Here is a 26,969-nt window from a genome sequence, read left to right on the forward strand (position 1 = left end):
ATATCAAGAAGCTGATTAAAAAGCAAAATCATTCCACAGGTGCAGCTTGTGCTGGGGACAGTAAAAGGCCATCGTAGATTGTTTGGTCGACCGAGATTTCTTTAGTCGAGCAGTAGCAAAAGAATGAAATACAAATATCGTGGTGTACAAGACAGCTGTCTGATTCACATCTGTTTGAGTGGACTAATACATTGTGGAGGCCCTGGGGATGGTACAGTTCATCACTGTAAGACATGTGCTACTGAAATTGTATATGGTTATATTACATAAGAACAATGGTAAAACAAAAGCGCTTTCTCCCGTGTTAGATAGTGATAGCCGTCTACGGTTCGGAAACACATCAGTGCATTGTTGAATTGGCGCCTTTTCCTAGACAATGTTGCTATGTGCATAATAGCAAAGTTAACCAGCACATTGGTCTTGAGAACAATAGAGCGTAGGCAGAAGCAGAATGTGGAGATGAGAAAACTGCCATAGCCTTTTCTACAAAAAGTAAGGAGAGAGGAAATCACAACTTAATTAGGTCTATAATCAATAGCCTAACTGTTAAATGTGCCTGGCTTTATAAATCAATATACTGTATCTACAGAAATAAGACAGATCCTGCTTCTGTTGCCTGTTTGAGTTTTTAATAGCCTACTCATTCCATGAGCATCAAGCCTCACAACGACATGTCAAGTAAACATTTTCACAAATTTGTCTGTTTTAAATTTTTTCTTTGCTGTAATGAAGGCTTTACACTTTTTGTCCCTCAGAATAGCCTCCCTGGTATTATTTATGTAGTGTTGTTTACACGGTTTCAAATTGTCAGAAAAATATTATAATAATAATGCTCCTTTTTCTTGATCTACTTATTGTTATTACTATTATTATGGCACAATCAAATCAATTGCTGTCGGACTCCCGCTAACCATTTGTGTGTTAATTATTTAATCAAACAGTGTGCTTAAAGCATCAGACAAGCTCCGTGAATATGGTTGATTTGATTAAAACACATCAAATGTAAAAATATACACGTTTTAAAATTTTGACCAATTGATTGGTCAAAAGAACAGACGACTCCTGGTCAACTAAGATTTTTTTTAGCCGAGGACAGCCCTACTTTTGTTTAATGATTATTTCACTTGCTTTGGCAATGTAAACATATGTTTCCCATGTCAAATCAAGCCCATTTGAATTGAACTGAAAGGGGGGGATGCAGAGAGAGAGTGAGATCAGGAAATTTGAAACACGCACTTGGTTTTAACTGTTAAAAGTGAAGAGGAAAAAAAAAAAAAAACTTCCAAACTAAACTTCAGCTTTTTCTCCTTTCATTTACTTCACCTTAGATTCTGGATATTCATTAAAGTCACTGCAATGTTTCCAGGGATATATCAGCTGACAGACACTGTTCATTAGAAACCAGCTAGGTCCAAAGCCACTACTAAGCTCTCAGGTTATGAGACTCCCACTAGGCAGGTAATGATCTCAAATACCTGCTTAATGAGGGATACATTCACCATGTAATTACTCACTTACTGTATGGAGGTGTGTGTGGCTGTGTGTTTGCATAAATGTTTGTGTGTGTTTGAGACTCACTGGACGATGTCTCTGAGGAAGGCTAGGGTGAAGAAGTGATTGGCCACGTTTCCTGCATTGAACATCAGCCGTCCGTCCGCGCTGCGCTTCTCAGCCGTAGCCAAGGTGATCTCGCTGTACTCTACCACCTGGTAACGTCCGTCGACCTTACAGACCACGCCCACCGCCTCCGTTGGATTGGTCTTCTCCACCACCTGGAAGTGATGCCACAGGAAGGGATTTAACCTGGGTAAAAACGTCTCAGAAATGTAGATATGGATGGGATTCTTAAAAATAGCATTTGACTCTACATTTGTCTGAATCAGAAATCCAGCCCTTAGCCCATCTGGTTGGTATTCAAAATGACAGAGCTGGGCTTGATGAGGGGGCTAGTATTGGGGCAAGAATCCACATCAACTGTAATGTTTGTCAGTTAATGACACGAGGGTGGGTCCCTGCATTCCTCTGATCCAAGCAAAACCGCCACACCACAGCTCTTAATCTGACACACAACAGGAATGGGTTTACTACAGCTCTCAACTTGGAGTTAAATACACTATATATACACACAAAAGTATGTGGACATCAATGCTCCCTCTAAACTGTGTGGTGCACGGTGCGAGACTGCTGTGCAGAAATACAGTATCCGCCCACGGAGAAGCACGAGATTGAACTTCACTCAACTTTCTAGAGTTTTTCCTGTTCGTTAACAATATCAACATTTCCCTTTACTGTGGCAATTGTGATAGCATCAATGCAATATTAGCTACTTTCAAAGCAACATATGAACACAAAATTAACTATCCAAGACTTATTAGTATGCAAAACAAATTACACAAGACTTAGTTGTCGGCAGAACACATCAGAGTAGGTTTCTATTGCATTGACACGCATGCCTCAGCCCTACTCCACACAGACCGGTGCGGCATAACCAATAAGAGCTGCAGTAGGTTTATATGCAAATAGACCATTGCCATATATGGATCTGTGCCATTTACTTTGAACTGGACTGTGTATACAGCATGATCAGTAGATGAGTAGATGCGCTTGTTTTGAGATCAAAGCGAGAGCTGCATGAAACAACCATGTGTGCACATTCTGTTAATATCCTTTGCTAGTTAGTGAGGAGTGGGGAGTGATTTATTCCTACAAGAGCACAAAACATGTACATTTCTAGAAATCTTTGAAAAGCAAGTCAGGTAAAGATTTGTTTTAGTCTTAAAGGGAGAATTTTGTATTTTGAGACAGGCTTGAATAAGCAAAGTAGCCAATAGACAGAGGTTAGCATAATTTGTCTGATTCTCTGTAATAATAGTATGCGAATAATAATGCATTTCACTTTGTAATGTGTTTTCTTGAATCAAACAACACAGAACATTTTCAGTCACCTCCTTGACTGAAAGACAAGGGGATACACAGGTTAATGTCAAGCCCTGCATTTTTTTTTTAAAGTCTCATGGAATGTAGGCCTACACAAACACTACACTTTGGCCTCGATTGTAAGCTGAACTACAAAACAGCCATTTCCACGTTAAAATGTTATGGGATGCATTTTCTCCCTTGTTTTTGATGGTAGGCCACTCTGGTAGGCTTATATTATGATTAAATAGCCACAGTAGCCTACTTGGACACAGTTAAAACTAACCTAAAGCAGGTACAGCCTCAGTGTTCACAGTAAGCGCACGCTGGAAGTTGCACAGAATATTCACAACTTTCAAGTTTGCGCTCAGCGAACATGAAATTTGCTCAGAACCCCCAAAAATTAGAGGGAACATAAGTGTACACCCCTTCAAATTTGTGGATTAGGCTATTTCAGCCACATCTGTTGCTGACGGGTGTATAAAATCGAGAAAACAGCCATGCAATCTCCATAGCCAAACAAGGCAGTAGAATGGCCTTAATGAAGAGCTCAATGTATTTCAAAGTGTCAGTCATAGAACACCGCCTTTTCAACAAGTCAGATTGTCAAATTTCTGCCCTGCTAAATCTGCCCCGGTCAACTCTAAGTGCTGTTATTGTGAAGAGGAAACTTCTAGGAGCAGTTCTCGGCTCAGCAGCGAAGTGGTAGGCCACACAAGCGCACAGAATGGGACTGCCGAGCGATGAAGCATGTAAAACTCGTCTGTCGATTGCAACACTCACTACCGAGTTCCAAACTGCCTCTGGAAGCAACGTCCGTGCAAGGGCTGTTCGTTAGGAGCTTCAGGAAATTGGTTTCCATGGCCGAGGAGCCGCACGAAAGCCTAAGATCAACATGTGCAATGCCAAGCATCGGATGGAGAGGTGTGAAGCTCGCCGCCATTGGACTATAGAGCGGTGGAAACGGAATCGCTGGAGTGATGAATCAAGCTTCACCACCTGGCAGTCTGGGTTTGGCAGATTCCAGGAGAACGCTACCTGCCCCAATGCATAGTGCCAACTGTAAAGTTTGGTGGAGAAGGAATAATGGTCGGGGGCTGTTTTTCATGGTTCGGGCTAGGCCTCTTAGTCCCAGTGAGGGGAAATCTTAACGCAATGGCATACCATGGCATTCTAGACGATTCTGTGCTTTGTGGCAAGAGTTTGGGGAAGGTCCTTTACTGTTTCAGCATGACAATGACCCTGCGCTCAAAGTGAGGTCCATTCAGAAATGGTTTGTCGACATCGGTGTGGAAGACCTTGACTGGCCTGCACAGAGCCCGGACCTCAACCCTATCGAACACATTTGGGATTAATTGGAATGCCGACTGCGAGCCAGGCCTAATCGCCCAACATCAGTGCCCCACTTCACTAATGCTCGTGGCTGAATGGAAGCCAGTCCCCACAGCAATGTTCCAACATCTAGCGGAAAGCCTTCCCAGAAGAGTGGAGGCGGTTATAGCAGCAAAGGGGGGACCAAATCCATATGAAATGCTCACAACTTTGGAATGAGATGTTTGATGAGCAGTTGTCGACATACCTTTGGCCATGTAGTGCATTTAATTTATTTTTAGGGACATTCTCATGGTCTGTCAAGTGACTGAGAAGAACCCAAGCCAATAACGCAGAACTAAAGCCTGAAATGTCAATTTAACAATCTGCTGAAGGTCTTGCAGAACATTGGTGTGTGTGTGTGTGTGTGTGTGTGTGTTAACTGCTAACTGTTTGTTCCTACAGGAGCAGGCCTGTCAGTAATAACTAACTAAAGGAGATAGGAAGGAGTTTAGGGGGAATACAGAGGGTGAGGGAGGAGTGTCCACTCATGTGAAGAAAGCACACTAATGAAGAGTAATAGCAGCGTCTAGTGTCAAACTGGGACCAGCCAGCCAAAATATTTCTGAGTGTATGCACGCGTGTTCCTGTCCTGAGACAGTGATGAGAGGATGTTAGACGTCACAAAGCTGCCATCAGGAGGAAATGGATGATAGAACAGCTAGCGCCCCATCTCTGCTCGTATTTCCCACGCCTCACCCAAGTCCGAGTCTTACTACTTCTATTCTCTTCACATTACTCATGAACTGGCCTCACGGTGTATGTGTGTGTGCGCGCGTGCATGGTGGGGATGCTGTACTGCTGAATTTGAGCCAGATCTCTCCAACATCAAGGTAAAATAAATACAAAAATACAAAAAGAAAAGTAGTTTAATAGTTAGACTGCCACGCTAGTTAAACAAGTCGTAAAAACGGTTGCTTTCCTGAGAAAAAAGAAGGAGTTACGTTTTGTATTTAACTTGAAAATTAAAAGAGAGCCGCACACTCTAGGAGCTCAGGTGCAAAAATGTAATTACCAACATTTCGACAGCCAAGCTGTCTCCATCAGGGTATAATCAAACACTGCGGGATGACTCGTTTATGTAGTGTCAAAAGACACAGGTGTCTGTAATCATGGCCAAGAGTGGCCTAATATCATTGGTTAATTATCAAATATTAAAATGGCATACAAAGAACAGCATAGAAACAACAAATGGATAGCATACGATCATAAATTCATTTGACAACAAAAGCTTACAAACAATTACAATGGCAAAGTCACAATAAATCACAATAATGGCTTCAGATCAAAGTCTACGTTGAGACGGAAGGGAGCAAGGGTCTAATAAATTACCAAGGTCACCCCCTCTCCTAGGGAGGGTGACGTGTTCGATGCCAATATAACGCAGAGACGAAATTGAGTGGCCTGCCTCCAAGAACGGGGCTGCAACTGGGTAAGTAAAGTTTTTGCACCTAATGGTGCTACGATGCTCTGAGATACGTACATTTAATTCGTTTTGTTTTACCCACATCATTTTTACCACAAGGACAAGTTATAAGATAAATAACTGCCTTAGTGGAGCACGTAATAACACCTTCGATTGGGATCAATTTTCCTGTTTGTGGGTGTTTGAAGGATCTACATTTAGAAGTGCCATTGCATTGAGCACAGCCATTACATTTGTAATTTCCATCCAGTAGGGGCGCAAATAGACGTTGTTCAGGAATATCTTGGGGTGGTAAATCAGAGTGTACCAATTGGTCTCTGAGATTTCTGCCCCGCGAGAATACGACCAAGGGAAGGTCCGAAAACACATTACTGAGACTATCATCGGATTTTAGAATGTGCCAATGTTTGTGAACGATTCCCTTAATTTGTTCAGAGCACTTTGAATAGCAGGTAGTTAGAACACAATAATGTGTATTTTTGAGAGACTGACCTTGAAAAAGGTCATGTCTCGTTTTGCTTTGAATTTTGTCAATGCCCCTCTCCTTGGACTTTCTTTGCGTCTCAGACATATTTCTGTCGAAATCGGATTGTTTTTTGCAAATTATTTTGATTCGACAGAAATAGCTGTAGGGCAAACTATTTTTCAAGGGAAGTGGGTGACAACTATCAGCCCTCAACAAACTGTTACGATCAGTAGGCTTCCTGTAAAGATCAGTGTATAGAACATTATCTTCACACAAGATCAGAATCAAGAAAACTGATTTGACATGTATCAGATTGCATAGTAAATCTCAAATTATCAGAACAGGAGTTAAGAATAGCATGGAACGCCTGGAGCTGTTTTGCATCACCCCTCCATAGAACAAAAATATCATCAATATACCGTTTCCAAATAATGATGTTAGGCAAGAAAACATTTGAGAGGATTGAAAACCCACATACAAATTAGCATAGTTAGGAGCCATGGGGGATCCCATAGCAGTACCCTTCTTCTGAATAAAGAAATAATTTAGAAACATGAAATAGTTGTGTGAGTACGACTTCAACCAATGTTATAATGCAGGCACTGGAAGGTAGTTCATTAGGGTCACGTTGCAGAAGAAAATGTTCCATAGCTTCAATACCGCCCTCGTGTGGAATATTTGTGTATAATGACTCAACATCAAAAGTAACTAACAAGGTATTCTCAGGGAGAGGATCAAGAGATTCAATGATAGAGATCATACTGCTGGTGTTCTTTTCAAAGGAAGGGAGCTGTTCTGCAAGTGGTCTAATAACAAAGTCAACAAAAGTAGATAGAGGGGTCGTTACTGCATCAACGCCCGCTACAATAGGGCACTCTGGAGGTTTTGTAACATTCTTGTGTAATTTCGGCAAAGTATAGAAAGTGGCAATTTTAGGGTGTTGAATAGCCAAAAATCATGTTCTTTTTTGGTTATCTGACCAGAACTTAAATACCCATCTAGGACAGTAAAGATAGTATTCTGAAATTGGGAAGTAGGGTCACTTCTGAGTTTCTTGTAAAAAAGGTGTTGTCAAGCAGCTGTCTATGACACTCATGTACATAAACAGTCCTATCCATGAGTACAACCGACCCACCTTTATCAGCAGGACATATTGGATTGTAAATCAAGCAAAGCTGGTTTTTCATCCTTGGGTAGATTATGGAAAGATTTGGACCCCTGTTTATTCTTAAGGAGATGTCCAACATCTTTTTCCACAAGTCTGCAATATGTCTCGATAGAGTGATTGCGATCGGCTGGAGGTATAAAATAACTCTTGCTTCTAAAAGGAGTCGAAGTATGTGCAGGAGAGCAACCTACTGGTTCAATTGAAGTGTCAGAATTAGGGGAGCTAAAGTATTCCCTTAAACCAAGGGTTCTAAAAAACGTAAACATGTCTACCGTATCATCAAAATCATTGCATTGGGTTGTAGGCACAAAATATAACCCTTTATTAAGCAAAGAGCTGTTGCTGACGGGTGTATAAAATCGAGAAAACAGCCATGCAATCTCCATAGCCAAACAAGGCAGTAGAATGGCCTTAATGAAGAGCTCAATGTATTTCAAAGTGTCAGTCATAGAACACCGCCTTTCCAACAAGTCAGATTGTCAAATTTCTGCCCTGCTAAATCTGCCCCGGTCAACTCTAAGTGCTGTTATTGTGAAGAGGAAACTTCTAGGAGCAGTTCTCGGCTCAGCAGCGAAGTGGTAGGCCACACAAGCGCACAGAATGGGACTGCCGAGCGATGAAGCATGTAAAACTCGTCTGTCGATTGCAACACTCACTACCGAGTTCCAAACTGCCTCTGGAAGCAACGTCCGTGCAAGGGCTGTTCGTTAGGAGCTTCAGGAAATTGGTTTCCATGGCCGAGGAGCCGCACGAAAGCCTAAGATCAACATGTGCAATGCCAAGCATCGGATGGAGAGGTGTGAAGCTCGCCGCCATTGGACTATAGAGCGGTGGAAACGGAATCGCTGGAGTGATGAATCAAGCTTCACCACCTGGTAGTCTGGGTTTGGCAGATTCCAGGAGAACGCTACCTGCCCCAATGCATAGTGCCAACTGTCAACCCTATCGAACACATTTGGGATTAATTGGAATGCCGACTGCGAGCCAGGCCTAATCGCCCAACATCAGTGCCCCACTTCACTAATGCTCGTGGCTGAATGGAAGCCAGTCCCCACAGCAATGTTCCAACATCTAGCGGAAAGCCTTCCCAGAAGAGTGGAGGCGGTTATAGCAGCAAAGGGGGGACCAAATCCATATGAAATGCTCACAACTTTGGAATGAGATGTTTGATGAGCAGTTGTCGACATACCTTTGGCCATGTAGTGCATTTAATTTATTTTTAGGGACATTCTCATGGTCTGTCAAGTGACTGAGAAGAACCCAAGCCAATAACGCAGAACTAAAGCCTAAAATGTAAATTTAACAATCTGCTGAAGGTCTTGCAGAACATTGGTGTGTGTGTGTGTGTGTGTGTTAACTGCTAACTGTTTGTTCCTACAGGAGCAGGCCTGTCAGTAATAACTAACTAAAGGAGATAGGAAGGAGTTTAGGTGGAATACAGAGGGTGAGGGAGGAGTGTCCACTCATGTGAAGAAAGCACACTAATGAAGAGTAATAGCAGCGTCTAGTGTCAAACTGGGACCAGCCAGCCAAAATATTTCTGAGTGTATGCACGCGTGTTCCTGTCCTGAGACAGTGATGAGAGGATGTTAGACGTCACAAAGCTGCCATCAGGAGGAAATGGATGATAGAACAGCTAGCGCCCCATCTCTGCTCGTATTTCCCACGCCTCACCCAAGTCCGAGTCTTACTACTTCTATTCTCTTCACATTACTCATGAACTGGCCTCACGGTGTATGTGTGTGTGCGCGCGTGCATGGTGGGGATGCTGTACTGCTGAATTTGAGCCAGATCTCTCCAACATCAAGGTAAAATAAATACAAAAATACAAAAAGAAAAGTAGTTTAATAGTTAGACTGCCACGCTAGTTAAACAAGTCGTAAAAACGGTTGCTTTCCTGAGAAAAAAGAAGGAGTTACGTTTTGTATTTAACTTGAAAATTAAAAGAGAGCCGCACACTCTAGGAGCTCAGGTGCAAAAATGTAATTACCAACATTTCGACAGCCAAGCTGTCTCCATCAGGGTATAATCAAACACTGCGGGATGACTCGTTTATGTAGTGTCAAAAGACACAGGTGTCTGTAATCATGGCCAAGAGTGGCCTAATATCATTGGTTAATTATCAAATATTAAAATGGCATACAAAGAACAGCATAGAAACAACAAATGGATAGCATACGATCATAAATTCATTTGACAACAAAAGCTTACAAACAATTACAATGGCAAAGTCACAATAAATCACAATAATGGCTTCAGATCAAAGTCTACGTTGAGACGGAAGGGAGCAAGGGTCTAATAAATTACCAAGGTCACCCCCTCTCCTAGGGAGGGTGACGTGTTCGATGCCAATATAACGCAGAGACGAAATTGAGTGGCCTGCCTCCAAGAACGGGGCTGCAACTGGGTAAGTAAAGTTTTTGCACCTAATGGTGCTACGATGCTCTGAGATACGTACATTTAATTCGTTTTGTTTTACCCACATCATTTTTACCACAAGGACAAGTTATAAGATAAATAACTGCCTTAGTGGAGCACGTAATAACACCTTCGATTGGGATCAATTTTCCTGTTTGTGGGTGTTTGAAGGATCTACATTTAGAAGTGCCATTGCATTGAGCACAGCCATTACATTTGTAATTTCCATCCAGTAGGGGCGCAAATAGACGTTGTTCAGGAATATCTTGGGGTGGTAAATCAGAGTGTACCAATTGGTCTCTGAGATTTCTGCCCCGCGAGAATACGACCAAGGGAAGGTCCGAAAACACATTACTGAGACTATCATCGGATTTTAGAATGTGCCAATGTTTGTGAACGATTCCCTTAATTTGTTCAGAGCACTTTGAATAGCAGGTAGTTAGAACACAATAATGTGTATTTTTGAGAGACTGACCTTGAAAAAGGTCATGTCTCGTTTTGCTTTGAATTTTGTCAATGCCCCTCTCCTTGGACTTTCTTTGCGTCTCAGACATATTTCTGTCGAAATCGGATTGTTTTTTGCAAATTATTTTGATTCGACAGAAATAGCTGTAGGGCAAACTATTTTTCAAGGGAAGTGGGTGACAACTATCAGCCCTCAACAAACTGTTACGATCAGTAGGCTTCCTGTAAAGATCAGTGTATAGAACATTATCTTCACACAAGATCAGAATCAAGAAAACTGATTTGACATGTATCAGATTGCATAGTAAATCTCAAATTATCAGAACAGGAGTTAAGAATAGCATGGAACGCCTGGAGCTGTTTTGCATCACCCCTCCATAGAACAAAAATATCATCAATATACCGTTTCCAAATAATGATGTTAGGCAAGAAAACATTTGAGAGGATTGAAAACCCACATACAAATTAGCATAGTTAGGAGCCATGGGGGATCCCATAGCAGTACCCTTCTTCTGAATAAAGAAATAATTTAGAAACATGAAATAGTTGTGTGAGTACGACTTCAACCAATGTTATAATGCAGGCACTGGAAGGTAGTTCATTAGGGTCACGTTGCAGAAGAAAATGTTCCATAGCTTCAATACCGCCCTCGTGTGGAATATTTGTGTATAATGACTCAACATCAAAAGTAACTAACAAGGTATTCTCAGGGAGAGGATCAAGAGATTCAATGATAGAGATCATACTGCTGGTGTTCTTTTCAAAGGAAGGGAGCTGTTCTGCAAGTGGTCTAATAACAAAGTCAACAAAAGTAGATAGAGGGGTCGTTACTGCATCAACGCCCGCTACAATAGGGCACTCTGGAGGTTTTGTAACATTCTTGTGTAATTTCGGCAAAGTATAGAAAGTGGCAATTTTAGGGTGTTGAATAGCCAAAAATCATGTTCTTTTTTGGTTATCTGACCAGAACTTAAATACCCATCTAGGACAGTAAAGATAGTATTCTGAAATTGGGAAGTAGGGTCACTTCTGAGTTTCTTGTAAAAAAGGTGTTGTCAAGCAGCTGTCTATGACACTCATGTACATAAACAGTCCTATCCATGAGTACAACCGACCCACCTTTATCAGCAGGACATATTGGATTGTAAATCAAGCAAAGCTGGTTTTTCATCCTTGGGTAGATTATGGAAAGATTTGGACCCCTGTTTATTCTTAAGGAGATGTCCAACATCTTTTTCCACAAGTCTGCAATATGTCTCGATAGAGTGATTGCGATCGGCTGGAGGTATAAAATAACTCTTGCTTCTAAAAGGAGTCGAAGTATGTGCAGGAGAGCAACCTACTGGTTCAATTGAAGTGTCAGAATTAGGGGAGCTAAAGTATTCCCTTAAACCAAGGGTTCTAAAAAACGTAAACATGTCTACCGTATCATCAAAATCATTGCATTGGGTTGTAGGCACAAAATATAACCCTTTATTAAGCAAAGAGACATGGGCAGGGCTCAATATCTTGCTTGATAAATTAAAGACACTCAGTCCCGTGGGTTCTGGGACCGTGTGAACCGTCTCCTCTGCCTCCGATAGTCGTTTCTTCTTACCCCGTCGGGTGTGGCATCTCGTCGATGCGCGTGCCTGCGGCCACCTCCGCCCTTCCGTCCGTTCAGTCTCTCGTTGAATAAAACAACCACTGGAAGCCGATGAGGCGCTGGTTGTAGAGCGTTGATCAGACGGGGGTGGATCGAAGTAAGCGGCATCCCTCCTGCGTCTGCCATGGAGAGGGGGAGCAGGACCTCCCTTGTCAGGGTTTCTCCAGAAGTAGACTATCCTCGGCCTTGTCTTTTTTGTCTTGGTTGATTTTCTTCGTAGACTTTGATCTGAAGCCATTATTGTGATTGTGACTTTGCCATTGTAATTGTTTGTAAGCTTTTGTAGTCAAATGAATTTATGATCATATGCTATCCATTTGTTGTTTGTATGCCATTTTAATATTTGATAATTAACCAATGATATTAGGCCACTCTTGGCCATGATTACAGACACCTGTGTCTTTTGACACTACATAAACGAGTCATCCCGCAGTGTTTGATTATACCCTGATGGAGACAGCTTGGCTGTCGAAATGTTGGTAATTACATTTTTGCATCTGAGCTCCTAGAGTGTGCGGCTCTCTCTCATTTTGAAGTTTTCTACTCTGCTAGCCAGCACCTCGCCTAAATAGGTGTGCGTTTATTTTTCTTCTAGAAAGTTTCGTATTTAACCACTGTTCCCTGTACATTTTTCTTCCCTCTCAAAAATAGTACACTGTGCCCAAACTCATTGTCTAGAAAAAACATCATATATCAGAGGCGAGTTCAACAAGGCTTCTGTTTGCGGCGAACACGTTGCCAGAGTAACAATTTCAGTTGAACATTTCAAATACCTCATTTTTTGTACGGATTACTGTAGCTTTGTAGCAACAATATTCAAACTGGGAATGACTTAATTATTCCTACTAAATTCATTCTACTAAATGATTGAGGGGTTGGGTTAAATGCGGAAGACACATTTCAGTTGAATGCATTCAGTTGTGCTGGCAACTGACTAGGTATTCGCATTCACTTTCCCTAAAATTTGTAGAAAGTTTACAGTGGCCACTATTTTTAGAGGCAGTTTAGATCCGAAATAGACACCTGCGTTCGCTGCACACTAGCTTCTCAGACTGTTAGCTAACACAAAACAAATGGAATATGTTAACGTTCGTGAACTAGTTCCTTTGTTGAACGCACCTAAGAGGCTTGTGATACTATAGGCTGAGTGGGCCAAGCCTTGTCTGTGTTGGAGGGCTATGTGGTTCCCTCACTGTCCATAATGAGGCAGTAAAACCAGGCCACTCACTTCATATAGTTGCAGCAGTTATTTACACTGAACAAAATATAAAACACAACATGTAAAGTGTTGGTCCCATGTTCCATGAGCTGAAATAAAAATCTCAGAAATGTTCCATACACACAAAAAGCTTATCTAAAATTGTACACAAATTGTTTTACATCCCTGTTAGTGAGCATTTCTGCTTTGCCAAGATAATCCATCCACCTGAAAGGTATGGCATATTAAAAAGCATGACCATTACATAGGTGCACCTTGTGCGTGGGACAGTAAAAGGCCATTTTATAACGTGTAGTTTTGTCACCCAACACAATGCCACATTCTACTAAAGTTGAGGGAGTGTGTAATTGGCATGCTGACTGCAGGAATGTTCACCAGAGCTGTTACCAGAGAATTTAATGTCAGTTTTTCCACCATAAGCTGCCTCCAATGTCGTTTTAGAGAATTTGTCAGTACGTCCAACAGGCCTCACAACTGCAGAACACGTAACCAGGCCAGCCCGGGACCTCCACATCCTGCAGGATCATCTGAGGGGGGGGGGGGTGGGGTGGTGCAGAGGAGTATTTTTGTCTGTAATAAAGCTAATTTGTGGGGAAAAAACTATTCTGATTGGCTGGGCCTGGCTGTCAAGTGGGTGGGCCTTTGCCCTTCAGGGCCACACATGGCTGCACACCTGCCCAGTCATTTGAAATCCCTAGACTTGGGCCTAATGAATTTATTTAAATTGACTGATAACCTTATATGAACTGTAACTCAGTAACATTTTTTAATTGTTGCGCTTATATTTTGTTCAGTATAGGTTTGTGTCCTATATAATCTCAGCCATCAAACTAGAGAGAAATACTTGAAGTAGCAATGAATGCGCATCCCTGGATGTGTTTTAAATGGAATAGTCCATCATATAGTTCCTTACATTGTCTGACTAAAAACTCCACTGTTCAGACCTGAGCTCTCTGCTACTGAAATCCTGAATGATAGCAGACTACACCCCCACCTAGTGGTGAATTAGAAGTGCAGGTCTTTATAGAGGAAGTCGTGCCAGGGCAGTTTTCACTGTTTCAATAAGGGGATTCGGTTAAACTGGCCCAGGTTGCACTGGGCTATGGTCCATCATGTGACCAAGCAAAAGACTGGGGGAGGTGTATCCCACTTAAATGGTACAGTAATCTGAGCTGCTCTGTAATATTGTCAACAAGGTAGCCTGATGCATCGTACAGAAACATTCAACATTTATTTTCCATAAAATATACGTTTGAATTTCTAACTAGTTTTCATTGGGAAGGCAGGCAAAGCATTTTAATCACAAGCAATCACTTTTGCATGTGAAAGTACAGAATCCTACTCATCACTCCACATGCTTAACCTAAGTCACTTTTGTTTGAGTCTACTTCACCATCGGCCAGGGGGGCGCCCGGCTCACACCCAGGAGCAGCCCGTTTCCAAAACAAATGCATTTTTACTAGTTGCAAACTCCGCCTTAATCACAACACACCGTCACTGAACACATAGAACAAAGACTACTTCCTGGTCTGGTATTGTATAACAGGAGATGAATAAGAAGGAAGAAATGAAAATGAATTTAGACCAATCCTTGATCTCCTGGTTGTTCAAAAGTGACCAACCACATTGCTTTCAGTTCAAAGCCTTTGTGAACATTGGCTTAGAGGGAGCAGGGAACAGGAGAGGAAACCAATTTAGGATATACTGAGAAAAGGAAGGAAGTCATTTAAGAGTATTGGATCAGATTTGGTGAGTCACCTTTGGCCCCCAGTTGAGAGAGAGACACAGAAGAGGGCAGAGAGAGACAGCTAGAGAGAGAAAAAAAAAAAAAAAAAACTTCCAGTGAGAAAGAGACGGAGGGCTACTAACCTTAGCCCCACAGTCTCCTCCTTTCTGGACACAGAAGCCAACAAAGGCAGGGTCTGCTACTTTAACCAGGATGTTGTCCACACAGTAGACATGGATGAACTTGACCCCCCTCCGATCCATGTCCTCCACGATCCCCTGGGTACCCAGAGCTCTGTAAAGACCCCCGTTACCATCTGAAACACACACACGAGACCTCTGTTATCATCTAAAATACACAGACATACACGCACTGACACACGTTAGGTTATGTACCTGGGGCCATGGCCAGCTTGTTTTTGCTCTCCAGGATGATCTTGCCATTGTAGTCCATGGCAGGCAGCATGCCCTGCTGGAAGAATATCACGTTGTCTTTGCACAACCCAAAGTAGCTGTGGCGCGAAAAAAACGCTTTAGTTGACTCCATGGTCCTTCCGCTCGTCATGATGTACCTAGGGGGAAATCAGGAGGCACAATTCAGTTCATGATTAATTCATTCACTGGTCATTATGCACAGGGAGAATGGGGTGATACATTGGGTTTGATTCAAGACTAATACAACTCTAAAGACAGTGCTTCAATTGTTTTTTTTTATCAAAAGTTTGACTTTTCACTGTATCAGTGACATAAGTCCCATAAAATAACTTTGCCAGTAAGTTATTCATAATCCACATTGCCAGATTAGGCTAACATTTTCATGACTTTTAACATCTGAATGCTCTGATCTGACAAAAGCTAAAAATACATGGTTGCAATGTGGTTAAAAACCCACAAAAATAGAATGAATAGAAAGGGTATCTCAATTCAAGTCAATGATGGAATAATGGTTGGACTGGCAGACATCTTGAGTGTACCCACACCTAGGTTGAAGGTGAAAGGTTAAGACAATGGGATTCTAATAACGCATAACGCTTTGCAAAAATGGGACCAGCTATGCTAGTTAAAAACAGCGCGGGTAGTTAACAATGCCGCTGATCCCAGATTTGTGAGGACGTTATCGTAACCGGTATATTTTTGACCTAGACCCACGCCAGGAAGTAAAAGCAGGATGTGTACCCTTCAATCTGTATTGTGATTGGTTGAATCAACTCAACTGACATTACTAAAACTACATTACATGAGCCACATCAATTAGCATCATTTGAATTAACATTCTACATTACCATGGCAATCCAGCATCAGTTGATAGACGATTCCAAAAAAGCATGCATATGATTGTATCACAATACAAGGCAGCCATAGCGACTGTACCCATGAGTTTACCAGTCAAATTGGCAGGGTAACACGGAACCCAAACCGGTTGCGCTATCGTGCATAACTTTATTTTGCCCCCCCTATGAAACAGATGTGAAATGGCTAGTGTAAGGAAGTGCTATTTCTTATGCAGGTGACCAGCCTACTGCTATTACATTGCTATAACTGAGACAACGTATTTTCACAGTAAAACATGTTAGGTCCCATACAGGATAGCTCCCACACCCACACACACAGCACACACACATTACACACACTAACTGCCGAGGACACACAGATAAGACATTGGGAGGAAGAGACAGCCTTGACTTGCAGAAACCAGCGCACACACCTAATCTCCTTTCTAGCCGAACATTGTGTGACTGAGGACAGCGCACACACCTAATCTCCTTCTTAGCTGAACATTGTGTGACAAGGAACGGGACGACAAGACTCAGAGGGATGACGGACGGCCCAACAGGACCAACCAGAAGACCAGAACTTCTAGACTCAACCTACTTTCTGTACTGTATATAACATACATGCACTCTGTTATCTGGGCTTCTTTTCTGCTGGTTCCTTAAGAACCGAATGAAATGGGCCCGTATACGTTGTACCAGATATCTTTACTCATAATTAAACTGTCACTTGTCATACAATAGACCACCTTGTCTGAATCGATCCTTGACCGGCTCACCCTCCTACATATCCCATTATCAACACTAGCTAGTTAGCGGTGGTGCGCGCTAATAGTGTTTCAATCGGTGACGTCACTTGCTCTGAGACCTTGAAGTAGTGGTTCCCCTTGCTCTGCAAGGGCCGTGGCTTTTGTGGAGCGATGGGTAACGATGCTTCGTGGGTGACTGTTGTTGATGTGTGCAGAGGCGCCCGGGTATGGGCGAGGGGACGGTCTAAAGTTATACTGTTACACCCACACCAAACGCGATCACGACAGGCAGGTTAAAATATCCAAACAAACTCTGAACCAATGACATTAATTTTGGGACAGGTCGAAAAGCATTAAACATGTATGGCTAGTTAGCTTACACTTGCTAGCTAAGGTTCATTTGTCCTATTTTGCTAGCTTGCTGTTGCTAGCTAATTTGTCCTGGGATATAAACATTTAGTTGTTATTTTACCTGAAATGCACAAGAACCTCTACTCCCGACAATTAATCGACACATAAAACGGCCAACCTAATCGTTTCTAGTCATCTCTCCTCCTTCCAGGCCTTTTCATAGTTTAACTTATATGGTGATCGTGTAACGGATGTGAGACGTCTAGCTTAGTGGGCGCTAAATAGCGTTTCAATCAGTGACGTCACTTGCTCTGAGACCTTGAAGTAGTAGTTCCCCTTGCTCTGCAAGGGCCGCGGCTTTTGTGGAGCGACGCTTCGTAGGCGTCAGTTGTTGATGTGTGCAGAAGGTCCCTGGTTCGCGCCCGGGTATGGGCGAGGGGACGGTTTAAATTTGTACTGTTACATTGGTGCCGTGACCCGGATTACTGGTTGCTGCGGAAAAAAAGGAGGAAGGTCAAAAGGGGGGTGAGTGTAACGGATGTGAAACGGCTAGCTTAGTTAGCGTGGGCGCTAAATAGCGTTTCAATCAGTGACGTCACGCTCTGAGACCTTGAAGTAGTAGTTCCCCTTGCTCTGCAAGGGCCGCGGCTTTTGTGGCGCGATGGGTAACGATGCTTCGAGGGTGACTGTTGATGTGTGCAGAAGGTCCCTAGTTCGCGCCCGGGTATGGGCGAGGGGACGGTCTAAATTTGTACTGTTACATTGATGCTGTTGACCCGGATTACTGGTTGCTGCGGAAAAAAGGAGGAAGGTCAAAAGGGGGTTGAGTGTAACGGATGTGAGACGTCTAGCTTAGTGGGCGCTAAATAGCGTTTCAATCAGTGACGTCACTTGCTCTGAGACCTTGAAGTAGTAGTTCCCCTTGCTCTGCAAGGGCCGCGGCTTTTGTGGAGCGACGCTTCGTAGGCGTCAGTTGTTGATGTGTGCAGAAGGTCCCTGGTTCGCGCCCGGGTATGGGCGAGGGGACGGTTTAAATTTGTACTGTTACATTGGTGCCGTGACCCGGATTACTGGTTGCTGCGGAAAAAAAGGAGGAAGGTCAAAAGGGGGGTGAGTGTAACGGATGTGAAACGGCTAGCTTAGTTAGCGTGGGCGCTAAATAGCGTTTCAATCAGTGACGTCACGCTCTGAGACCTTGAAGTAGTAGTTCCCCTTGCTCTGCAAGGGCCGCGGCTTTTGTGGCGCGATGGGTAACGATGCTTCGAGGGTGACTGTTGATGTGTGCAGAAGGTCCCTAGTTCGCGCCCGGGTATGGGCGAGGGGACGGTCTAAATTTGTACTGTTACATTGATGCTGTTGACCCGGATTACTGGTTGCTGCGGAAAAAAGGAGGAAGGTCAAAAGGGGGTTGAGTGTAACGGATGTGAGACGTCTAGCTTAGTGGGCGCTAAATAGCGTTTCAATCAGTGACGTCACTTGCTCTGAGACCTTGAAGTAGTAGTTCCCCTTGCTCTGCAAGGGCCGCGGCTTTTGTGGAGCGATGGGTAACGACGCTTCGTAGGCGTCAGTTGTTGATGTGTGCAGAAGGTCCCTGGTTCGCGCCCGGGTATGGGCGAGGGGACGGTTTAAATTTGTACTGTTACAATCGCATCTAAACTTTAATTGAATTACCAAAACAGTTCGTCTTTCAATTTTTTTTATTTTTTTTTTTACCTTTAACAAGTCAGTTAAGAACAAATTCTAATTTTCAATGATGGCAGTCATTCTGCCCCTGCCTGTTCAGGGGCAGAACGACAGATTTGTACCTTGCCAGCTCTGGGATTTGAACTTGCAACCTTCCGGTTACTAGTCCAGCACTCTTACCACTAGGCTACCCTGCAGCAGGTATCATATGGGTACCTGCTTCTATAAACCAATGAGGAGATGGGAGAGGCAGGACTTGCAGCGCGATCTGCGTCAGAAATAGGAATGAGTTCTATTTTAGCCCTTGGCAAGCAGACGCTCGTTGGCACGCGCGAGCAGTGTGGGTGCAATAATTGAATAACATGGATTTCTACATTTAATTTGCGATGCTCGCGCACGCAACGTGTCTGGTCAGTATGTTAGAGCATTCAAGCCTGTTCTATTGATGGTTTGCGTCACAATATTGTTTTAAAACAGTTCGTTTCAGGACTGAGCACTCTACTCAATGCACCCACAATGGTCTAAAGTGCAATACTGTGGCTTGAAAACACAGACATTTAAGAAAAAAAATCATTAGTAGGAAAACCTTGTCATCATTTTATGTCGCCAGATTGACTTTAGATGCAGTACAACTTTAGCTAGCTAAGATTAAGGGGAGGCCTCCAGATTTTAGCTAGCTAACGTTAGCATTTGTAGCTATTTTGTACAAACTTTGCTAGCTAATGACATAATTGCCATTTGTCTAAAAGTTTGACATGATGGGAAAGTTGATTCCTACTAAATGTGTCTACTTCACTAATGTCATCGTATTCCCAAGCCCCTATAGTGTAATTTAGACCAAACAGTCCTTAGCCCCCAAGCATCAACATGGCAATGACGTGATGGAGGTGCAACCCATGAATTCATTTTATTTCTATGAACATTAACTGAAATGTCTGTTTATTTCTGGTTTTTAAATAACCAATTTTAAATAACCAATTACCAATTAACAACGTGCTAACTACAATTAACTACAATGACCAGAATCCATTGCTCCCTACTCGGTTCTTGGGGCAAGCCTGTGGGGCCGGTAGAGAGCGATAGAGAAACACTGCTTAGGCATCTTTACCTGACAACTTGATTGAATATTTTATTTAAGTAAATAAGATGGTTATAGCCTAATAAGCTACAGTAATGAGCAGTCACTCACCATCAATTGTTTTATTCTGTGTTGCAGCATTGAACCCACAATGCATTTATTATTGTTTTTTTTCTTCTAAAACTCAATCAAAACCAAACCCAAAAAGCACTAATCCCTCAGCACTAATGAACAACAGTTGATGTTCATCCTCCTCAGTGTATTTCATTAACAAAAAAAACAGTTAAAGTTATACTAAATATAAATCACGTCACCAAATAATTTATTACAACTATTTTGCCATGAAGATCTACAGCTAGCTTCCGTCCTCCTCTGGGTAAATTGATTTCAATACAAAACCTAGGAGGCTCATTGTTCTCACCCTCATTCCAAAGACTTACACTAATTATGACAACTTCCGGAGGACGTCCTCCAACCTATCAGCGCTCTTGCAGCATGAACTGACATGTTGTCCACCCAATCAAAGGATGAGAGAATAAATCTAGTACTGAAAGCATAAGCTACAGCTAGCTAGCACTACAATGCATACAATGTGGTGAGTAGTTGACTCAAAGAGAGCGAAAGACCATAGTTGAACAGTTTTGAAAAAATATTTATTCCAAAATGGAGACGCAAGAGATTATTTTTTAAACTTTCAGTTTCACTTATTTAGCTAGCAAATGCAGCTAGCTAGTTTAGCCTACTTAAAAAGATGGATGCCATGTTAGCAAGCTGGCTATGACTATCTAACAACACTGGAACTCCTCCAATTCAAGGTAGGATTTTGGTTTTAAGAATTTATTGCCACTGGGGCCCACCAGTATAAACTGCTTAATGACCAAAAACTTACCTTGACACTAACGTTACTGCATGATTTTAGCGGGTTTACTAACGCGATAGTTCTATTAGCTATGTTGACTATAACATTACTTTAGCTAATATTGTGACAATGATGTTGGCTGTATGTAACGGTTATGATATGGTTTACCTTTGCAAGGTTTTTCACCTGGTCACATACAGCTGATGTATTGTGCATTGAAGTACACAAACAAAGAAAAAAAGTGAGGAGGAGAGCTCGAGAAGGTATACAATGTGGCTGCTATGAAAGTGAACTGTGTTTAAGCATGATCGGATATGTATTCATTCCGCCAACTCTTGTTGAAAAACGTTTCTTAAAAGAGAAGCAAACAGAACAAAAACGGGGATAAACATAGCTGAATTTGTCCAATAGAAACTCTCATTTGCAACTGTTGGACTAATGATTACACCCTATATCAGCTAGATGCAGGCAAGAGCGTGCAAGCCGGCATTGTATGTGCCACTGTCTCACCTCAAAAACATTTCTCGAACTGTGTGCACATACGTTGGTAACTTTCATTCATAGGCTAGGTTGTAGAAACTTCATGATGGGTATAGGGAACATTCGAGTATCATGTAGTAGCCTAATCATATCAATGTTACATTGAACTGGGTGAATGGAATATGAATGACATGACAATATGCTGTAATAGAAATAATGCCATGCTGATGAGAAAAGAGGAGAAAAAAAGGCCTCATCTTAAACGACACTGACCATCCATGACTAGACAAAACCAGAAGTACTTCCTTATGACTGGAATGAATGTCACCTGGCATCTCATGGTGAGCTATTAGTCCTGACCCCTGACCTTAATTACAGACAGAGCCCAGCCCAACCCTGGACGCCAGCAAGACGTCTCCTTTCGTCAACCCACTTCTGAATCGTCTTAATGACTTCCTTCATCTACTCCACAGGGAATTATAATCCTGCTCCTTTCCGGGATCAAACCACTTCCTTGATAGATTCAGGTGAGCGCCTTCAGAAAGTATTCATACCCCTTATCTTTTTCCACATTTTGTTGTTTCAGCACGAATTTAAAATTGATTCAATTTAGATTTTGTCACTGGCCTACACACACACACAATACCCCATAATGTCAAAGTAGAATTATGGTTTTTGAAATGTTTACAAATTAATAAAAAAATGTAAAGATGAGAGGTTTTTCCAATGCCTCGCAAAGGCACCTATTGGTAGATGGGTAAAAAAATTAAGATCACCATGCTCAAAGGGATATTGAATGTTTGGTTAAGTTATTAATTAATTAATTAGTTATTAATTACACTTGGGATGGTGTATCAATACACCCAGTCACTACAAAGATACAGGTGTCCTTCTTAACTCAGTTGTAGGAGAGTAAGGAAACTGCTCAGGGATTTTACAATGAGGCCAATGGTGACTTTTAAAACAGTTACAGAGTTGAATGGCTGTGATAAGAGAGAACTGAGGATGGATCAACAACATTGTAGTTACTCCGCAATACTAACCTAGTTGACAGAGTGAAATGAGGAAATCCTGTACAGAATTGGGGCGGCAGGGTAGCCACGTACCCGTGATACCTGCTGCAGAGTAGCCTAGTGGTTAAAGTGTTGGACTAGTAACCGAAAGGTTGCAAGTTCAAATCCCCGAGATGACAAGGTACAAATCTGTCGTTCTTCCCCTGAATAGGCAGTTAACCCACTGTTCCTAGGGCGTCATTGAAAATAAGAATTTGTTCTTAACTGACTAGCCTAGTTAAATAAAAAGGTAAAAAATTAAATAAAAAAAATATTCCAAAACAGGCATCCTGTTTGCAGCAAGGCACTAAATACTGCAAAACAGGCAAAAATCCTCACAAAAAACCTGGTCCAGTCTGCTTTCCACCAAATTCACCTTTAAGCAGGACAATAACCTAAAGCCAAATCTACACTGGAGTTGCTTACCACTGGAGTTGGCCAATTTACAGTTTTGACTTAAATCTGCTCAAAAATGTATGGCAAGACCTGAGAATGGTTGTCTTGCAATGATCCACCACCAATTTGGCAGAGCTTGAAGAATTTTGAAAATAATAAATTAGCAAATGTTGCACAATCCAGGTGTGGAAAGCTCTTAGAGACTTACCCAGAAAGACTCAGAGCTGTAATCACTGCCGAAGGGAATTCTAACATGTATCGAATCAGGGGGTTGAATACTTAGCTAATCAAGATAAATTAGTATTTTACAAATATTCGAAATTTCAGTCCACTTTGACCGAGTATTTTGTGTACACAGGTGACAAAAAAATGACAATTAAATCAATTTAATCCCACTGTGTAACAACAAAATGTGGAAAAAGACAATTGGTGTGAATACTTTTTGAAGGCTCCTTATCTAGGTCTATTAAATAAATCAGACAGATGAAACTGGAGAACAGAGGAGGAACATAACTTATTTTTGATACAATAACATTGTATGGCTTGTTTGTGATTTCACAAATGGGGCTAAAACAAAAATGGGCTCCTCAGGACTGGATTGAGAAATAGTGCTTTGTGGTCAGTTTGCTGTGGTGCTGTATGTTCTATACAGTATATCCCCCATAGTGTATCATTATGCCCTTATCTGCCAGTCCCACTCTCACCAGGGGATGCAGCACTTGGCTCCATGTCTCTGTTCTGCCAGCTGTTGCAGCCTCAGTATCCTCTCTGCCTGGATCTGGAACAGGGTCTTGTGGGAAGGCAGGCCCACGTCGTACATGCCTTTAGGGTAGGAAACCCCCAGCCTGGTCCCCTGGCCGCCCGCTAGCAGGAGAACAGCCACGCTGCTCTGGGAGATACACCGCATACCTGGGAGAGACAATAGAACAACAGTTAATGTACAAAACTATCATTTATTTTACATCATGTAAAGATAATAACAAATTCAAATTTCAGAATCTCAATGCGCTTCAAAGGACAAAAAAAACAGATTTAGAAAAACCACATGAGATGGACTGTTATTACAAAGTTCATGGCTTGAATGTTGATCTGAGAGAGAAAGTCCAGAGGTAGGCAGGAAGCGCTGTCTCAAAGGTGTCCCACTCTGTCTTTTCCATAGTAGAACTCAGTCAGTTTAAGTTTGAGCTAAGCCACTGCAGCCCATGTACTTTGTAGTAGGTACAGTTGAAGTCTGAAGTTTACATACACATTAGCCAAATACTCAATACTCAGTTTTTCAAAATTCCTGACATTTAATCAGAGTAAGAATTCCCTGTCTTAGGTCAGTCTGGATCAGGATCACCACTTTATTTTAAGAACGTGAAATGTCAGAATAATAGTAGAGAGAATTATTTATTTCAGCTTTTATTTTTTTCATCACATTCCCAGTGGGTCAGAAATGTACATACACTCAATTAGTATTTGGTAGCATTGCCTTTAAATTGTTTTACTTGGGTCAAATGTTTAGAGTAGCCCTCCACAAGCTTCCCACAATAAGTTGGGTGAATTTTAGCCCATTCCTCCTGACAGAGCTGGTGTAACTGAGTCAGGTTTGTAGGCCTCCTTGCTCACACATGCTTTTTCAGCTCTGCACACACATTTTCTATAGGATTGAGGTCAGGGCTTTGTGATGGCCTCACCAATATCTTGACTTTGTTGTGCTTAAGCCATTTTGCCACAATTTTGGAAGTATGCTTGGGGTCATTGTCCATTTGGAACAATGATGTCTTGAGATGTTGCTTCAATATATCCACATAATTTTCCTTCCTCATGATGTTCTATTTTGTGAAGTGCACCAGTCCCTCCTGCAGCAAAGCACCCCAACAACATGATGCTGCTACCCCCGTGCTTCATGGTTGGGATGGTGTACTTCAGCTTGTAAGCCTCCCCCTTTATCCTCTAAACATAACGATGGTCATTATGGCCAAACAGTTCTATTTTTGTTTAATCAGACCAGAGGACATTTCTCAAAAAAGTATGATCTTAGTCCCCATGTGCAGTTGCAAACCGTAGTCTGGCTTTTTTAATGGAGGTTTTGGAGCAGTGGCTTCTTCCTTGCAGAGCGGCCTTTCAGGTTATGTCGATAGGACTCGTTTTATTGTGGATATAGATACTTTTGTACCTGTTTCCTCCAGCATCTTCACAAGGTCCTTTGCTGTTGTTCTGAGATTGATTGGCACTTTTCACACCAAAGTACGTTCATCTCTAGGAGACAGAACTCGTCTCCTTCCTGAGCGGTATGACGGCTGCGCGGTCCCATGGTGTTCATAATTGCGTACTATTGTTTGTACAGATGAACGTGGTACCTTCAGGCATTTGGAAATTGCTCCCAAGGATAAACCAGACTTGTGGAGGTCCACAATTTTTTCCCCTGAGGTCTTGGCTGATTTTATTTCATTTTCCTATGATGTCAAGCAAAGAGTCATTGAGTTTGAAGGTAGGCCTTGATATGCATCCACAGGTACATCTCAAATTGACTCAAATGATATCAATTAGCCTATCAGAAGCTTCTAAAGCCATGCCATCATTTTCTGGAATTTTCCAAGCTGTTTAAAAAGGCACAGTCAACTTAGTGCATGTAAACTTCTGACCCACTGGAATTGTGATAGTGAATTATAAGTGAAATAATCTGTCTGTAAACAATTGTTGGAAAAATTATGTGTCATGCACAAAGTAGATGTCCTAACCGACTAGCCAAAACTAGTTTGTTAACAAGAAATGTGTGGAGTTGTCGAAAAACGAGTTTTAATGACTCCAACCTAAGTGTATGTAAACTTCCGACTTCAACTGTAGCTAGCTAGCTACTCCTTCACGACAAACAAAATTAAGCACCCACTTGGATGATGCTACGGCAGTTACATGGTGCCAGAAATCACTCCACATTTCAATAATAATTAAAGAGCAGCCTTGTAATTATGCCCTCCCCACGATCCACATCACACCTCTACCACAGAACAACGAGACAGATATTTCACTGGATATATAAATATGAAGCACCCGCTTGATGTTTCCACTCACGAGCAAATACGGTAGTGAAATGAAGCCCACTGACGGGCAGTGATTAGAAGATGCAATGAGATGGATTTTGGCCTACATTGTGCAAATTTTCTCATCGATGAAAATTTGATCTCAGAGTTTTCTGTTCCCAAAACTAGAATATGTTATGAACAGAGTGGCCTATGTTTTATAGCCTTTACCAAATAATTTAAAAATTGCGTTGTTTAGAAGGAGTGCAAAGTCGAATCGAGTTATTGCACACGCGCATTTCACAGAGTAAGCATTCCCTAACGTAAATATGCAGATGTATGCTAGAACGGGCCAATAGGATCTCACTAGGGAGTGCTTGGCTCTGCCCACCTCCTTGCTTGTTCTGCCCCGTGACTCATCTGTTCCCGCTGGAAATGACCGACCACAACCTATCTTTGCCTCATTTGTTACTAGAAATGTGTTAATTTGCCAGTAGAAATGTATTCAACCTGTATTCAACCTGTATTGCCTTGGAAACCAAACAAACAGACCTGCTAGTTTAGCTAACCAAAAAAAAGCTTACCATTTGGAAAATGGAACTCAACAATTTAATAATGGTTTTCAATTCGACTTTTGCTTTCAAAAGCAGCTCGGACATAGAACATGTAAGAATGAACTATGGCCATTGAATTCTACCGTGCAAATACATGGTGCGTTACATGGAACTAATGCACACTCTAGAATGGTTCCTACTGGTGCAGTCATGACGCAAGTGGCACTATGGTGTCAATTCCTCCCACATTTAGTTTGACCAGCTGTTTTCAGCAACTGATATTTGTTTTATTCAGGTTTGCTAGTAACAAATTAATTATTTAGCTTCTAATAATGCAAGCTCCTCGTAATGAACAGTTTTGAGTGTCCTGATGAGAAGGCAAACTTTTCTAGCTATGCAGGGGCAAAAATTGGGCATTATCAGCTCATAGTTATGGATGTATCCAAATTAATATCAATAAAAAACAGCAACTTTTCTGTTATTCTGGCTGTCGTGATTGTGTTAGCTGTAGCTAGCAAGCAAGGGATAAGAACTTTACCAGCGAGTATGGCAACGGAACATAAAGAATGAACGACTGGGTAGCGTCTCTAGCAACCAAAAGATAAGAAAGTAGGAATTTGCTTATAAAAATGTATAGATTTACAAAAAAAAAGTATTTATACCGGTAAATGT

General features: G+C 41.9%; 1 protein-coding gene across 4 annotated transcripts in view; it reads right to left on the reverse strand.

Annotated features, from left to right (window-relative positions):
- The window catches only part of LOC110524574 (UDP-N-acetylhexosamine pyrophosphorylase), a 40,423-nt gene that overhangs the window by 5,901 nt on the left and 7,553 nt on the right, over positions 1-26,969 (reverse strand). For all 4 annotated transcript variants that reach the window (XM_021604371.3, XM_090236034.1, XM_021604372.3 and 1 more), the window contains exons 3-6: positions 23,443-23,647; positions 15,216-15,391; positions 14,964-15,136; positions 1,579-1,772 (exon numbers count right to left, since the gene is read on the reverse strand). In XM_021604371.3, coding sequence (XP_021460046.3) covers positions 1,579-1,772; positions 14,964-15,136; positions 15,216-15,391; positions 23,443-23,647 — 748 coding nt within the window. The remainder of the gene's footprint in view (positions 1-1,578; positions 1,773-14,963; positions 15,137-15,215; positions 15,392-23,442; positions 23,648-26,969) is intronic.

Source organism: Oncorhynchus mykiss, chromosome 5 (genome assembly GCF_057628025.1).
Source record: "Oncorhynchus mykiss isolate SJ-2025 chromosome 5, ASM5762802v1, whole genome shotgun sequence".
NCBI classification, from domain to species: Eukaryota; Metazoa; Chordata; class Actinopteri; order Salmoniformes; family Salmonidae; genus Oncorhynchus; species Oncorhynchus mykiss.